We start from the raw sequence: 16,963 nt of genomic DNA, 5'->3' as shown, positions 1-16,963 counted from the left end.
ATAAGTTGAATTTATAAAAAAATGACCGCGTTCAAAAGTCTACACACCCTTAGTTCTACCTGGATGATTCATGAATGTTTGTGTTTGTGATAGTTGTTCATGAGTCCCTTTTTTGTCCTGAGCAGTTAAACTATCCAATGTTCTTCAGGAAAATCCTCCAGGTCCCATAAACTCTTTGGTTTTCCAGCATCTTCTGCATATTTGAACCCTTTCCAGCTGTGATAGCTATGATTTTGAGATCCATCTTTTCACACTGAGGACAACTGAGGGACTCATACGCAACTATTACAAAATAGTGAATGCTCCAGAAGGAAACACTATATATATATATATATATATATATATATATATATATATATATATAGGCTATATATATTAGTGCTCTCAGTAAAAAGAAAAGAAAACAGAGACAGTTTTCAAGCAGAAACTTCTGCAAGCTGTAAATCAAACATTATGGCAAAATCCACTGGGAAGCCAGGTGCTTTATGACATCCCAGAGGCTGCTCTGTCCCAACGCATTTTATTAGAAAGCAAAAAATAAGACCCCGCTCCTAACGGTATTTGCAAAGCTACTGGCCAATAAATCTAGCTGAGATGCACCACTTCGCAAATAAAACTCAGATCCATTTATCTGAATTGATATGCATTTATAATCTTTTTAAAACGAGTGAATTAGCCGCCATTCAGGAGTCACTCACGATCAATATAAAGAAAGTCATTGGAATGCATTAATCAAAGGGAAAATAACTGTCATGTACTGACGCCATCACAGGCATTTTGCACACATACATCTACCGATCAATGCCTTTTTAATGGCTCTGAGCTTGAAAGAGGATGATGGAAACGTGGGGGGTTCTGTTCGAAACACAACAAAAGATGCACAAATAGATCAGCGGGAGAGGAAGCTCCGATATAGCCCGGTGTCAAAGGTCCAAATGAAATCAGGTGGTTGGAATCAATGGTGGTCTGTGTTTGAATGCTCCAGAGGACAGAGCAGGAAGTGTGAATGGGAGAAAAACATGCCTTTATGAATGATGTCATTGAAACGGGACGAAGCGAGATGCCACTTTCGGAGAAGATGGCTTTTACAGTAATAGATGAGCATTCAATGCACTATTTCAGCTCTAATAAAACATGCCACACTCCAAAAGACAGGAGAGTGAAATGCACACAATGCACCGGTGGAGAACATCTATCTCTCTCCAGTCACGCCAAATGACACCAACATATGAAATGTGTAAAACATGTGAGAACTACAATTCACATGCTCGCCCTAATAGAGAAAATATTAAACATCATTCTCTCTCAACCTTAGTCAAGCACTCTCCTGCCTCTAGCACATTATTTTAATTTGACTAGTTATTGTACTCATGCATATATTTATATATTTAGAGGGGGGGGAAAGAGATATGAATTTGTCCTGGGTAGGGTTTTTTCTTCTACTTTGATCTCGAAAAGAATTCTAATAAAATATTTTCAACCTTCGTCTGTTCTGAGAAACTACTCAGAAATATTATAAATTCAGAATTGTGTAGAAGTGTTTGTATTTCCCTCAGTGACGCTGAGTACATTTATTTGGATTATCAGCATTCCACTAGAGATAAGAACAAAGGCACTCAGAGGTTTACAGTCTTGTTCAAGGTTTTTAAATTCAGAATTAATAATAAGCTGCTGCTAATTTGACTCTGCTTTTGATCCTGGTGAAGTAATTATTTCTGTCATATGAACAACTTTGACTGTCATTTGCATAAGATAATAATAATATTAGGCTATATATATATATATATATATATATATGCGCGGAGCAAAAGTCACTGGGTTTTTACCAGGACATTGGAACAGTTGCTACTGTACTTGCTAGGGTGTTGCACACTGGTCAAATTCAAATGATCACACCCCCAAATAAAAATATGAGATTCTGATTTATAGAAATGGCTTGGGTTACTCCTGCAATGTAAGTCTATAGGATTTTTTTTCCTACCAGATCCACCAGATCCACTAAATATCACATAGAAATTAATTAGCAGTTCTCAGTTATATATATGTAAAAAAAAAAAAAATATATATATATATATATATATATATATATATATATATATATCAACAATAACAATATATATATATAAATCAACTAAAAGAAAATGACAAATGTTGCTTTGGCAACTAGCTTTTATTATATTTCAGTTCATGTCTATTTTTCCATTCAAGTAATGAAAATGTTTTTTATGGTTTTAGTTTTCATTTCAGTTAACAATAATAACCCTGTTCCATAGACTTACTATAATACATTTGTATCTAGATGTTTTAAATGTTGCACAGATATAGAGGATAGTCAAGGACAGATTTCCATCAAGTCACTTCAGGCTACATCTATTAAAGTGCATGACAAGTGCTGACGACTTCATTGCATTTGTTAACATCTGATCATCGCTTCTTTTTGGAGACTGTCGATTTCGAGCCTGCGTTTTCTCGTAAATCAAATCAACGTGGGCTCCAAGGCCAGGGTGACATGAAAACAGCACGGCCTGTGATGCGAGTGCTGTGCTACGGGTGACTGTTAAGTGCCTCTACACGTGTAAATCAAGCAAATCTTCCTCTACCTCCAGGTCCCAGGAGAGGAGTTTGACCGTCGTGCCTGGCAGTATGAGAGCAGCATAGCGAGGTCGTTTGGACGCACAGCCGTCCAACGCAATAACAGGCCCGCGCTCCTCGGAGAGCCATCAGGATCAGCAAAGGCTTAGCGGTGGAAGCCTGTAACAACAGAGCTCTGTCTCTGTGCATCTAAGAGGAGCAGAGAACAATGTAGCCTCATATTGCTTCACCTTGAACACACAAGACCCCAGAAGACTACAGGCTGATGAATAATTCTCATTTGAGGCAAAGATAAAAACGCTATCTCATTAACTGTCAACAGACAAACAACATGTGTAAGATCTGAAAATCCAAATGAGACCTGTACAAAAATAGGCATTTCAATTATTAGCACTGTGAATGTATATATACGGGTCGGCATCAAAAGTGACACATTAGAGAGGAAGACAATTAGCTTTATGGAAGTCTAGAAGCATCACAATTGGTTTGCTATCTTCTTTTTGCTCAGTTTACTTCCTTCATTTAGGGTGACGGAGTCTTTTTTTTATTATTAGCGATTAGACCAAAAGAGCTCCGGGTCCTGCAGTATTGAACCTCAGATTGTAATTTGCTCATAATGGGGAGAAGGGGAATATGCAAATAAAGTCTGAGTATTTTGTGTTTGCAGTTTTGCCCGTGGGCAGCTTGTCCCGCGACACAAATCATCAATTAAGATCCCAGCAGGGATCTCGGCATTTAAATTAGCCCCATCCAACAACTTTTATCTTCCAGACAAAACATTACAGCCTTGTGATCGCCTGCACAACAGAAATAAAACAGCTGATTAAATGAGATCCATCTTTGAGGTCCAAAAATGGACATGCAATGTCACCTCTCGGCTGAAATTATTCTGTATTTGACACTAAAGAAATTCAAATCTACAACTCTGTAAGAACTTTGTTAAGGGTTGTACTGGAAAGACTAAGCTGATCTAAATATTTGTAGAGAAAAAAAGTGTTATTTACTTAAATACATTAGAATTTAGCCTAGCTTTTTTTTTTTTCTTGAATAATATTTTAGCATATTGTGAAAGGTGTTATGTCTGTGAATACTGCAGATACATATTTAAATTAAATTAAGCCAGTCAGAAAGAGGATTTGAGAGTATAGTTTCTCATTTCTGCAGAGTTTTGGAACTACACCATTTCAAATTATCTAATTATTGTTTCATTTATGAAGCAGTGCTCCCTTTCTGATATAAACCTGACATGAAAAACATAAACTGAGCATTTTAGATTTCCAGAAAGAGCATTAAAAATGACTTTGTACAAATTTGCTTCATAAGCTTGCGAACAGTTTAAAACAACCCTTAAATATCCACATTTCCTGTATACTGCCATTTAGCCCTTTTATTTCACCTGACGTCTTTACAAAATTTAGAAAAATACTTTTTTTGTTGCATGTTTCTTACTTTACGAAGTACCTTTCAGATGTTCTCTGTTTTTCCAAACGCCAGCTTGCTAGTTTAGGTTGAAAATCCAAATTTGCAGAAAAACACACAGCCCCAAGTGCAAGGGTGTTTAAGTCACTAAACTTTTTACAAAGGAACAAGTCTATATCCAATGAGGAACTCAATTATTTACAGTACAATGTAATGTTCTCTCTCTGCAAGACAGAAAGGAACAATCAGCTTCATGTTTTACAAATCAGGGGAATATGGATGCTTGTTTCTGCCACGGAATAAAACTAGTTAGCCTAAAAGATAATTGCGACATTTTACCTCACAAATTTGACTTTTTTCTCATAATTATAAGTTTACATAAGTTTACTTAATTCTAACTTTTTTTCTCTCGCAATTGTGAGTTTATATAATTCGCAATACTGACTTTTTCCTTGCAATTGTGGGTTTATATCTTGCGATTCTGACATTTTCACGCAATTGACCGTTCGCAAAACCCCGCCCTCGAACGGTTCTCGTCCAATCCTAGCTCAGCAACTGTAACTAAGGAGAAGGACCTCCGTCAAACATTCCGATTTCAGCAAGATAGTGCAATGATGCGCCTATGGCAGTGAGGTCTGCACAGGCTTAAAACTTGCTGTATTTTATGATTGCTTGCAACTATTATTAAAAAATAGGCTACATGTACAAACACCGTTTCACTACGGCACTGCGGCCCCTCATCAGTCAGCAAACAAGAGGAAAAAAAAGAGAAAAAGCACGGACTTACTTATTACGAAGCTTTGATGTGGTTGAACAGGTACACAGTCACAAATTCCTCTGGAACTCAAACATTAAACTTCAAAACAAAGTTCGCGCAGTTGCACAACTATTTACACAAATATATCCTTCTCAGTAGGCTGAGTTATGAATGAAGAGAACCGCATCGAGAGTTGATGGTTTCAGCGCGTCCTCTGATTGCAGTGTTGTGACTGAAATAGCGCGTGCGGGAGCACATGCGCAAAACAGTTTTGTAAAATGATATATGATCAAATAAAAATGATTGATATATAATTTTACAAAACTGTTTTGTGCATGTGCTCCCGCGCTATTCTGTCTATACTTTCTGTCGTGCCCTGGAGGATATGTCTGCTGCATTACTCCAAAACCAATCACTTAATGTATGGAGCTCAACCCAGCCATGGCTATGGTTCTCAATTGTTTGACGGGCGTAGTAACAATAACTAAGGGGCGTGGCTTTTGCGAACGGTCAATTGCGAATATCACACAACTCTGACTTAATAACACGCAATTGCAACTTTATACCACACAATTCTGACTTTTTTCCTCGTAATTGCAAGTGTATTTTACGCAATTTAGAATTACAAGATCTCGCAATTCTGACTTTTTTTCTCGCAATTCTGTCTTTATAACACGCAATTGCAACTTTAGGCTATATTTCACAATTGCGAGTTTAAATTGCACGAAATTCTGAGAAAAAAAAGTCAGAATTGCGAGATAGTCACAATAACCTTTTAGATTTTTCATTCAATGGCGGAAACAAGCTTCCATAGAGGACAAATTAGGGATGGCCCGATACCACTTTTTCCAGGCCGAGTCCGATACCGATACTTTCATTTTTGGTACTCGCCGATACCGATACCGTAACCGATACCTGTATTTTTATTTTCAATTTATTTAATTCATGCATTTGTCATTTTTAAATGTATTGGTAGAGAAACCAAAAGAATGTCAAATCATATTTGTTTATTAAATGTAAACTTAATTTGTTCATCAAATATATTTAATGCACAGCATATTCATTACTGTATAAATTAAATATAGATGGATCTTTTTGTGAAGTTACCAAAAATGTAGCCTATTTAGTCAAGAGTTAATCCTTTGTCTGGTTAACATTAAAACACAGCAGCAGATTAATTCAACTGCTGCCCCTTTAAGACCAAACGCACGGACCCCATTTGAATTATACTGTCTACGTTCACTTGACATATAATATACTTTGTTTACTAGGATACTCGCCAAGACGGGCGTTTTTACATAGTTTTGTGTGAATTCATCCGTACAAGCGCAATAGTGAAAGAATTCCACTCAGTGTTCGCGCGCTGTCTGAGGCGATGGTTTTCGGGGCGCGCGCTTTGGATGTTTGAAGTTCATGTAACTTCTTGACCTGCAAATGTCCTGTAATAATGTCGTTATTAAACATAAATAAGGTAACAGTTCCTGTTTTACTTACATATACGATTTAGTTTTAATCCAAATATACGTGCCGAGTGAACGATCAGCAATCCAGAGCATTCAACAGAAGTGCGCGCTCTCGCTCTCTCTCTCTCTGGTCAGTTAATGTTAATAATAAGCTCCATGCCTCGTTTTACTTTCTTTGCCATTGACATCCGACTGAACTACAAACTTTCCACTGACGTCTGATGCGCTCGACCAGCTCGCGCTTCGGTGCCGCGGCGCGCTCAATCCACTGCGCGTTTTTCTCTTATCAACTCGCGCACCACAGCCATATAGGCGTTACTATATTTTGTTTAATATTTCACTAATATGATACATTTACTTCATAGACAGCCTTCTTTTTTATCCCCATTATACTTTCTGTTGTCAGTGCTTCTTTGTCTGGACACAAACACTGTACACACGCTGCCTGGTATCGGTTGTTGGTATCGGGGCGCTTTTTACGAGTACGAGTATGAGTACATGAGCTCAGTAGGCTATCGGGCCGATACCCGATACTGGTATCGGTATCGGGCCATCCCTAGGACAAATCTTAGAATACAAAAGAGAATAATAATTAGGTACTATACCACATGATTTGCTATCCAAGAAAACAAAAAAGAAAAAAAAGTAGCCTAAACAAAAAGTAGGCTACACAGTAGGCTATGCATCAGACATAGAGCCAACAGCAAAGAGTAGACTGATTAAATTGACGGCTTAAAAATGTAACCATTAATCGTTTAAATATGATAACTGTACTAAAACACACATTGAGCATGTTTCCAATAGTATTTCTTTTCTTTCTGGCGCCAAATAGCCTATACGCTTGAGAACGGTTCGAAGGTGGTAACCATAACAACAGTAGGCTACTTGAACCATTATTGCAGTTTTTAGTGTCAATATCATCCGGTTCATAAACAAAACATAAAACATGACAGTATTAATACAAACTTTATTACACATTTACATACCACAAAACGTTTGTTTTATGCTTAAAATATATATTTAAAATATTGCGTCATTGGAGAAAGACAAAAAAATGGGATGTAGCCTATTCGCAACCAAAAAAATGTAGGCCTAGGCCTAGGCTGCTATATTCTTAAAACAAAAAGTTGACTCCGCGGAAAGTCGTCATTGTGCTATCATTTAACACTGCAGTCAAATCTGTTTTTATTTTCCTAAACTCTGCTCTGATAGCCTAATGTGCGATAATCTTAATATAAACATAAATGTCAAACTGGAAAAAGTTCTGAATGCCAGATAAAACATTTAGGCTACTGAGCAATATTGTTTCAAAACTGACCAGTCATAAAGTAAATATAGGCTATGATCTTACTCTCATTCAAATAAAATAAAACATATGTAATACTCATTAAAGACATTGCTTTTGCTCAACAAAACATTAGCGATAACAAAATATATCCCAATTAAAATTCTGAACAGAATTTACATGCTTATATATTTTGCGCGATATGAATAACAATAATTAGTCGTATAGCTACAAAAATGCAAAACGACCTTTAAATCCAACAAAAAAAAATGTCGACACAAGAATTACCACCACATTTCACAAGTCCAAAAGCATCATCCACCATAAATTCATCCACAAAGACGCGCTCCCCAAACTGCACGGCATCTTCTACAGTCTTTCCTCTCTTCCTCCCTCCTTCTATCGCACTCGTTCTCTTTCTCCTCCTCCCTCCCGCTCACTCACGCGCGCGCTCTCTCTCTCTCTCCCTCTCTTTCCCTCACTTTCTCTCTCCCTCTCTGTCTATCATTCTCTCCCCTCAGCCCTCGGCCAGTCTGTATGAATAATGTCCTGCCTTTTGTAATGAGAGCGAGAGGGAAAAAAACAGGCTGGAGTGTTCGCCCGCTCCGCGCTCTGACATTGAAAATGAATGACAGCTTACCTGAATGCCAATCTTCATCAGACTGACACCAGGCTGACAACACAGCCTATACTCCCCTACACAAGCCGTGACGTCTGCCATATCAGACCCCTCCCACCATCTCCCCCCTCCTCTCTCTCTCTCTCTCCCCGTACCCCTCTCTACCGAGTGTAGACCTCCGCGGTTCCTCTTCCACTGCCATTCGTACACCGAACACCCCGGGCCCTGCACGCGCATCTCCGGTTCATTAACGGTGGAGCCCGCTGGCCCTCTATCGACATCAAATGAGACCTACATTCGGCTGCAGGTCGCCTTGGTTGTTAGTACTGTAGTTGAAAAGCAGAGGAAAAATAGGCTAGGCTACACTGTAAAAAATAAATACACGATCTGACGATCAATAAGTCATAAACAAATGTTTTTACATTAATTCAACTTTTAAGTTATAGGCTACAAGATTCAACTCATTTTTTTACGTCAGTTCAATGTAATTTAAGTTGAAAATACTTACACAGCCAAGTTGATTAAAAAAAAATTACAATTTAAAATTAAGGCAGCTATTTTTTTATTTTATTTTTTATTTGTGCAAGAAGAAGAAAAGCCACTTGGTCAAATCCTAAATGTATATTTCGTTATTGTCCTAGAAATGTAACCCATAGGCTACAAGCTAAATTGCAGCCCTTGAAAGGCTAATCTGGATAAAAACTATGCCATATGAATTCCCATAGGCTAAAGGGAGCTAGCCTATATATTTCCTGTATAGAGACTCACAGTGTGATATTACCAAGAGAACGTGTCTTCAATATTAAATAATTGTCTTTTAAATTGTCACTAGCCAAAGTAAATCACCAATAGGCTATATGAAATATATATTTAAATAAATAAAGGGAATAATGGAAAGAGAAACTCCATAAAAAAAAGATTGAGAAAAATACAAACATACAAATATATACATTTGCAAGAAAAGCATTGAGAAACGCACTCAACGTAAATGTGTACTATTTGGTATTAGTATGTATGGCCAGTATTCGGGAAAAACTACAACTCCCAGCATACTGCTCGCCAGATACTGCAACCTGATTGGTCCATTTGCGACACAGGAAGTGTAGAGATAAACAGAAGCGACTGGGTTTCCATGGAAATATTTTAGACTTTCTGCAGCATGCATCTGTGCATAAACCAGTATATTATTTAGAATCACGTTGCTGGTTTCATAATTTGGTTGTTTTATTAGGTGTATATATACAAACTGATTAGCCGTAAAATGTTTATAATGGATTAGTTTGCTAGTTTAAGCACGTGATTTTGATGAACTGCATGTTTTCCACAGTTTACTTCGTAATATGCTAAGTTAGTGGAACCGAGTAAAAACAGCGTACTAACAGTATATTTCTACTAATAGCAATTTGAAGATGTACACGCCACATGGTTTGCTTTCATAACATCGACTTGATAACGTTCTTCCAGACTTTGCGGATTTAGCGCGCGCAGCCATCATAAACGCTGCCTAAAAGCAAAAGATACTTCACTCACTCGTCCAGGGCAGGCACACGCACGCAGCGTGAGAGGTGAGGATGGCCGATGTGGTGTTGGGCGTTGGGACAGGTGTGTTTATCATTGCTTTAACCTGGATACTGACTCTCGCGCTCGCCATCGTTCTGTCGCGCGCAACCGGCCCAACCAAGTAAGAACATACTTTTATGTTTTCGACACAGAACTTGCATCAGCATTGCTCTGTAGTGTTGTATCATGAATAACCACGATGTAATTGCCTCACCAGGTTAGGGATCATCCCTATATTTCTTCTGGCGCTCACCATCACACTGGTTTTAGTCTTTTTCCCTCGCGCACCTGAAGTTCCCTCACCTGAGAGAGCAGTTCAGGTGAGTGCATCGTAGATTTATCAGTCATTTCCATGTATACTCAGGCCACTTTATTGTTGGGTACACCTTTATTGTACCGGGTTGGACCCCCTTTGCCTTCAGAACTACCATAAATACACGTGGAATAGATTCAATAAGCTCCTGGAAACAATAATGGATTTTGGTCCATATTGACATGATAGCATCAGTTTCATGAATCTCCTGTTCCACCACATCCCAAAGGTGCTCTAGACTGTGGTAGACATTTGAGTAGTGAATTAATTAATAGTGAGATTAATTGAGCTTCGTGACATGGTGCGTTATCCTGCTGGAAGTAGCCATCAGAAGATGAGTTATAAAGGGATAGACATGGTCAGCAACAATAGGGCTGTGGTGTTTAAATTATACTCAGATGGTACTAAGGGGCCCAAAGTGTGCCAAGAAAATATTCCCCACACCATTACACCACCACCAGCAGCAGATTGAACTGATGATACAAGGCAGGATGGATACTACTATAGAAGGCCCTACTTCTATTGTCCAATTTTGGTGAGCCCGTGTAAATTGTCACTCACTGGATATTTTCTCTTTTCTGGACCATTCTCTGTAAACCCTAGAGATGGTTGTGTGTGAAAATCCCAGTAGATCAGCAGTTTCTGAAATACTCAGACCAGCCTGTCTGGCACCAACAACCATGCCACGTTCAAACAAAGTCACTTTTCTTCCCCATTCTGATGCTCAGAACTTCAGCAGATCGGCTTGACCATGTCTACATGCCTAAATGCATTGAGTTGCTGCCATGTGATTGGCTGCAGATATTTATGTTAACAAGCAGTTGAACAGGTGTACCTATAATAAAGTGACAATATTTCCGGAATTCTCCTATACTTGATAAAAAAAATGTTAATGAAAGGTTAATGTACGAGTGCTTTGATAATTTTGTAAGCTTACTGAATTCTGATATTCATGCTTGAATGGTGTTAGGTGCACTGTACAGCTCTTTGTGTGAGTTATATTTGAAAAAAAAGACATGTGCTAGTTTATCTCTCCTCAACAGCAGACAAGCACAAACACAACAGCTTTTTCCTAAAGTCTGTCTTTGCCAAAACCAGCGCTCTGAGCTGCCAAGCCACCCTCTTGTCTGCACAAACAAAAACCGAACCGAACGTTTACCTTTCAGTCTTCAATAGCAGAACGGAAACATGTTGACTGAATCGAACATTCTCTTGTCATCAACCTAAAATTATTATATAATAATAACCCCCTGCTCTCAGATTGAAAAATATTTGTTTTGATGCATACTTGAGATCTCACAGGTTGCATGTAGTTAATTTCTGTAATATCTTGCAAAAGATGTTCTCAGGTTTACAAATCAGGTTTGAGGTGTTTGGTTACATTTTCTGATGTCAACAAGCACCTTTTAGCACTTTTATAAATCATGTATGTTTGTGTGTGCGTTAGTTTTAATCAATTTAGCAATGAATATACAGTCTGATAGTTGCCTAAATTGGAACAACAGAAAGATAAATTGAAAAACAAAACATGATACAATCTCCATTGTGCCACAGTGGCTTCCTGTTGTAACTAAGTCTCATTTAGTTAGTTCTACAAGCATGCATGTAGTACCGGGCGTTGTGCTAGACTCTGATTTGTGCATAACGGCAAATCCATGTTACACCCATTGCTGATTTGCTTGCAGCGGGTATGACTAGATAATAGTTTTTTTTCTTGATAGGTGACAGTGTGTTGTATGAGAAACGGGTAACCCCTCGCTGTTGTACAAAGGAATAATATCACAGTGCCAATTAGGCCGGCCCCAAACAGGAGCTCACTGTCGCACATTCGATGCCACATTAATAAAACATGGCCTCTGCTCTGTGCTTCGCTAGCCAGCTAATTGGCAAATTAGAAAGTGAGATGCGTTAAACGAGAGAACACTGCATTCGCTGGAGACAGAGCCTCCTCCCACATACACATGCATAGACACACACAAAGACATCTCTCTGTCTGTAGTTTAATGTAGGTTGTGGCCTCTCCCATGATTTAGGCCTCATACTCTAGTTCAGGTCCGTAGGGATGTAGAGTGTCATTAGTATTCAACACTATCACCCTGTTCAGCTTTAATTCTAACATGGTGGAAAAACAGACAGCAGAGTAAGAAATAATGGCGAGAACGAAGTTATTGTTTTCTGAGAGAATGCTAAAATAAGGGTAAATCCTGCTACATAAATATTAAACAAAAACCATTCAATTAAGCATACTTATTTATATCTATATATCAACATTGTATGTCTTATTCTGTATATTAAATATAAAATAGTATGTTTATCTATTTATCAGGTATTACTATAGATTTAGTTTACATGTATTACATGTTTTATATTAGTAGTTTATATTATAAAATTGCTTTCTATTTTAATAAATTATAATGTAATGTATCCCTCAGACATCCTTCTATTATTTCTTTAAAAATATATATTTTTAAATCAATGTTTAAAACAGTTGTATTTTTAGTTTCACACTGTTCTCAAGATCATATTGATAAAAATGCTGTCTTTATGGCACTTCAATAGTGTCTTGTTCTGTGTTAAATGGTCTTCTGAGGTGCCTCAGGTTGCAGTCAGAATTTCTTAAAGAACCCTGCTGACCTCTAGTGGAGAAAAGCAGAACATACTAAATGTATTTCATGTTAATTAAAAAAAATTAATGGACACATCAAAGCCCTCATGGCTTTAATTACTTTTCAGTAACTGTATAATATGTTGAATAATTCACAACGTAAGCCTGTGATGTTTTTCAGATAGTGGATATGTTCTTCATCGGCCGGTACGTGCTCCTGTCCTTGGTGAGTGTGGTGTTCTTGGCAGCCCTGTTCATGTTGCTGCCCTTACATTTCCTGGAGCCTGTGTATGCCAAGCCCCTGAGAACACACTAGACCGTGAGGCTCCATGTGCCAAACTCCTACAGATATCCCAGAGCAGGGCGGCCAACCTGGCAGCGCCGTCGATCAACGAGCCCCGCTTGAGATGAGAGGACAGCAGAAGGTTCCAGGGCTTTTGTCTTCCTGTCCAAATCAGAGACGTCCACATCTCTCTGAGAGCACAACATAGACTGGCCTGCATGCAGCATGTGCATTGCTAGTGTTTTTAGGAGGGCTCTCTCTCTGAGGCTTTTTTCCTGTGTGTTGCAATTTCGTAATTTTGTGTATTTTACTGTTAAAACAAATACAATCTATTTTTCTCAAACTTCCAGTTTGTTAATTTCTTAAATTATTGGTGCTTGCTTAGCAAGCATCACTATCATAATTGCTCAAAGGATTTGTCCGATTTGTCATAGGTTTTTTCCAGAAAAACCCATAACCCTGAGTACTAAGCTGTGATTGGATCAAGTCAATGGGTAGCAAACAAGAACCAGATCTGTCCAATTCATGAATAAATCCGTCATGAGTCTGAATCATGAATTAACTTGATCAAATTATGAATTAAGTGAAGTGACGAGACATGAAGGCCAAGTATTGTAACTCATAGGCTATTTGTCCTCTGCATTTAACCCATCCAAGTTAGTGCACACACTTTAGGAGCAGTGAGAAATAAACACACACACTGCAAACAGTGGACACACACCTGGAGCGCAGAGGGCAGCCATTTCAATCATATTGAGAATCGAACCTGCAACCTTCGGGTTACAAGTCTGATTCTCTGGCCCAGTCGTGCACAATTAAAGTGGGATTCAAAATAATCGATCCATTCTCTAATCGGACATTATTAACTCAAGAAAGACATCTCAAATTGTATGGTTTGTTTTGAGTGGTGGCATTGCACTTTTAAAGTTATCACACTTACATTTTTGCCTGGCGGAAGATCAAACGAAACATTCCATTTTATGGCGTTTTTATACTACGGAGCCGCTAAAGGGACATGACTGGGAGGGTAAAAAATACTTGCTTTTGCTGTCTATCACACATGTTTTGTGTTTCGCAACACTCTTTGCATTCTCTCGCAAAATGATTGCATTTTCCCAAGAAACCTTGCGTTCGCTCGCAAATTTTCAGGGGAACGCAAACGTTTTTCCAAGACTGACCGATGAAAATGCTACATGAAATTGTATTGCTTGAGAGAACTGGAATTCTTTGAAAATCAAAGATGGATCTTTAATTTATTTGCGGTTTAATATTATTTACCGTAATATGAATCAAATCATGTATCTTAGAAATTATCAGGAATGGGGTGATTGGATGATTGGGACATATACAGCCCTGAGAATGCGTTGAAATGACCTAGTCTGTCTAACTGCATCACAATGGCATACATTTTACACTGCAGAAGGCACTTGAGCCATTTCCAAGTCATAATCAGTGAATATTTGTGGTGCCTTCAATGCTCTAAATTCACATTCTAATACATTAATTGATAATCTGCAAACTCGAATTTCACTCATTCACGGCTCAAACCAGACAAATTTAATTTTCTCGGTCCCATATTGACATGCTAATTTTGGCTTTATGGAAGCATTCTTTAAGACACTGTCTCACTCTCCGCACATACCACAAAGACGAAGGGAGCAAAGTTGGGCGGTCCAACAAAGCTTCAAGCTGTGAAAGTTGATTATTTTGTTCTTAACAAGGCGAATACTCCGTGTGGGCCCTTTGTTGCCTCAGACGTTTACTTTCATTTTCATAAATCTCTCTGGGAGGCAAACTTCACAAGGGAGATGGACGTCAATATTGCTTATTATTTTCACAGGCGTGTGTGATCCTTACAGCATGAAGACAATAAATAACAAGCTCCAAACCTGATGTAAACCATGTTAGTTGATCAAGTGTGTGTGTCAAATCAAACATGACAATAATAGTCCACAGTAGAACCTACACATTTGTCCATTACAAAGCAAAGAAAAGCAGCCAGTTGAATTAGCGGTCATGCTGAAAAACTCGGAATATCCTGGAAATCATCCCATACACACATATATCCGGAGGTTCTTATACAGGGAGATTGTGGGAATGTGAGCAAGAAGCGAGGCGAGGCCGTGTCTCAGTTGCGCTAGCTCTCACCCTTGAGGTCTTCGTGCGATCCTCATTTAAAAGTGGGGAGTCCGGCAGGACGTGCAGTGAAATTCCAACCAGTGCGATGAAAGAGAATCTAATGAATCAAATCCAATCCTATTAGTTCCGGCCCACATCGCAACACTGAGGCCTTTCTGCAAGCTGATCGCCGGAGATCTACCAGAGCTTGAGAAACGGGGTACCGGACGGATGGACTGGTACATGAAATGGTTTGTGTAATCAAACCAAAGGATCACAGACACACTGAACGCCTTCAATAAGTGTGATATAATAACATACAAGATGCTTAACCTTGAGAAACTTGTTTTCTCAGAAAATAATCATTTTGAAAGATGCCATTTTAGAAGCTCTTCTAAAAAACAACAACAATGTGTTTATAGAAGGTTTCCAAAAGATCGTCAGTTTGAAGTCATGTAAATACTGCATCATTTATGATAATCAATGTTATAGTTATCATATAAAGTAGTAGGGACAATAGAAACAAGGAATCTCTGAGCCATCTGCGTGGAAGAAGTGACATAGCTGCAGCAGGTGGCTGTGAAATGACATTACATAACAGATTCGCTAATGTACCGCTCTGTAATCGCTGACTGCAACCACACTTGACTTATTTTTGTTTCTTTTCAATTTCTTCCTGTCCTTCTCTCTGTCATTTTCCTTATCCCTTCTTGTTGTCCGTGCTGGTGGTGACTCTCTCTCTCCAGGGAGTGGGAAAAACGGCAGAACAAAGCATCGAAGGGAGCAGGGCTCATTGGGAGTCTGAGCTGGAGGCTTTGTAGGGCAGCCAGCTGGACATACAAAGAGAGTAAGAACGACGGAGAGAGAAAGAAAGCAAAAGGGGGATGCAGAGCCGGAGAGGTGTAAGAGCGGCCCAGGATATGGGTGTGGGTGCTTGCCGAGGATCGCGGGAGAGGGGGAGGGATGAGGAGGGGAGCGGGGTGAACACTAGATCCTGCTTTGTGATCCATTCAAGCAGAACTTTTGCCCTCACACCCCTGGCCTTCTATTCTCCAGCTCTGTGCTCCACAAGCCCACCCTTCACCCCCGACTCCATCCCTGAGAATTTTTCATCTAAACGGTGTTGGATAAATGTTTCTCATATAATAAGTCTATCAACACAATTCCTGTTGGTTGTTGTGGGATGCAAAACGTCTCAGGTCAGTCATAGGTGTGGGGTCAGGTGAGGTCAAATGTGGGAGCTAAAGTGGAAGTCAAACCAAATAAAATGACTGATTAACTTACAGTAAAACAAAAATATTAGAATTGTGTTTTATGGATGTGCAAGGGGTTGGAAAATAAAGACATTTGATTATTATTATTACTAATATCTTTATATTTATATATATTATGTATAGTATTATATATTTTTTAATTCAAAACAATAGCAAATATTTGTTGTGAATATTGGAAGTGAACATTTATCTGAAATTTCTCTTTTGAATGTTTCTTGTTTCTTCTAAAAATTTAAATTTGTATATGTCGTATTGTTACTCGGAAAAAAAATCAGCAAGGATGCATTCAATTGATAATAAGTGACAATAAAGACAATATAGTGTTACAAAAGATTTTTGAATAAATACGGTTCTTTTGAACTTTTGAAACTATAAATCAGCAAAATCTGCTTCTATTTGAGAACCAAATCAGCATGTCAGAATGATATCTGAAAGCTCATGTGAGACTGAAGACTTTTACCCGTCAAATGGCTCCTCAAAGACTTGTTTTTTTTCTCTACCTATTTTTTCCGTCTCGATCTCTCTCTTTAGGAAGATTAGTGCAGTCTCCATCCTCCTGCACTGAAAATTAAGGCACAGTTAAAGGGTCAGCGTGAGCTGGAATAGCCCTTTGTGGGGACATTCTGACACCCCATGGAGGGCTGAAGCGTGGCCTCTTTTGGGCACTGACCAGGG

General features: G+C 38.7%; 2 protein-coding genes across 3 annotated transcripts in view; one reads left to right on the top strand and one right to left on the bottom strand.

The window, feature by feature from the left end:
• Nucleotides 1–8,362, bottom strand: part of pknox2 (pbx/knotted 1 homeobox 2) — a 70,495-nt gene extending 62,133 nt beyond the window's left edge. Inside the window, exon 1 of the mRNA XM_079600132.1 lies at nucleotides 8,157–8,362. The gene's annotated coding sequence lies outside the window, so the exon portion shown is untranslated. The remainder of the gene's footprint in view (nucleotides 1–8,156) is intronic.
• An 872-nt stretch (nucleotides 8,363–9,234) lies between these two features.
• tmem218 (transmembrane protein 218) lies at nucleotides 9,235–13,236 on the top strand. Of its 2 annotated transcripts, XM_079600134.1 has the most exons (4): nucleotides 9,235–9,816; nucleotides 9,913–10,015; nucleotides 12,795–12,839; nucleotides 12,962–13,236. In XM_079600134.1, exons 1-4 carry the CDS (start codon nucleotides 9,707–9,709, stop codon nucleotides 13,022–13,024), a joined length of 321 nt encoding a protein of 106 aa, XP_079456260.1. In that variant the 5' UTR covers nucleotides 9,235–9,706; the 3' UTR covers nucleotides 13,025–13,236. The 2 variants fall into 2 exon arrangements, with proteins under 2 accessions (XP_079456260.1, XP_079456259.1); XM_079600133.1 differs by having other exon boundaries at nucleotides 9,246–9,816; nucleotides 12,795–13,054.
• Nucleotides 13,237–16,963: the final 3,727 nt, after the last annotated feature.

The sequence above is a fragment of the Phoxinus phoxinus genome (genome assembly GCF_949152265.1).
Source record: "Phoxinus phoxinus genome assembly, chromosome: 23".
Classification (NCBI taxonomy): domain Eukaryota; kingdom Metazoa; phylum Chordata; class Actinopteri; order Cypriniformes; family Leuciscidae; genus Phoxinus; species Phoxinus phoxinus.
This window is presented reverse-complemented; position numbering and strand designations above follow the sequence as displayed.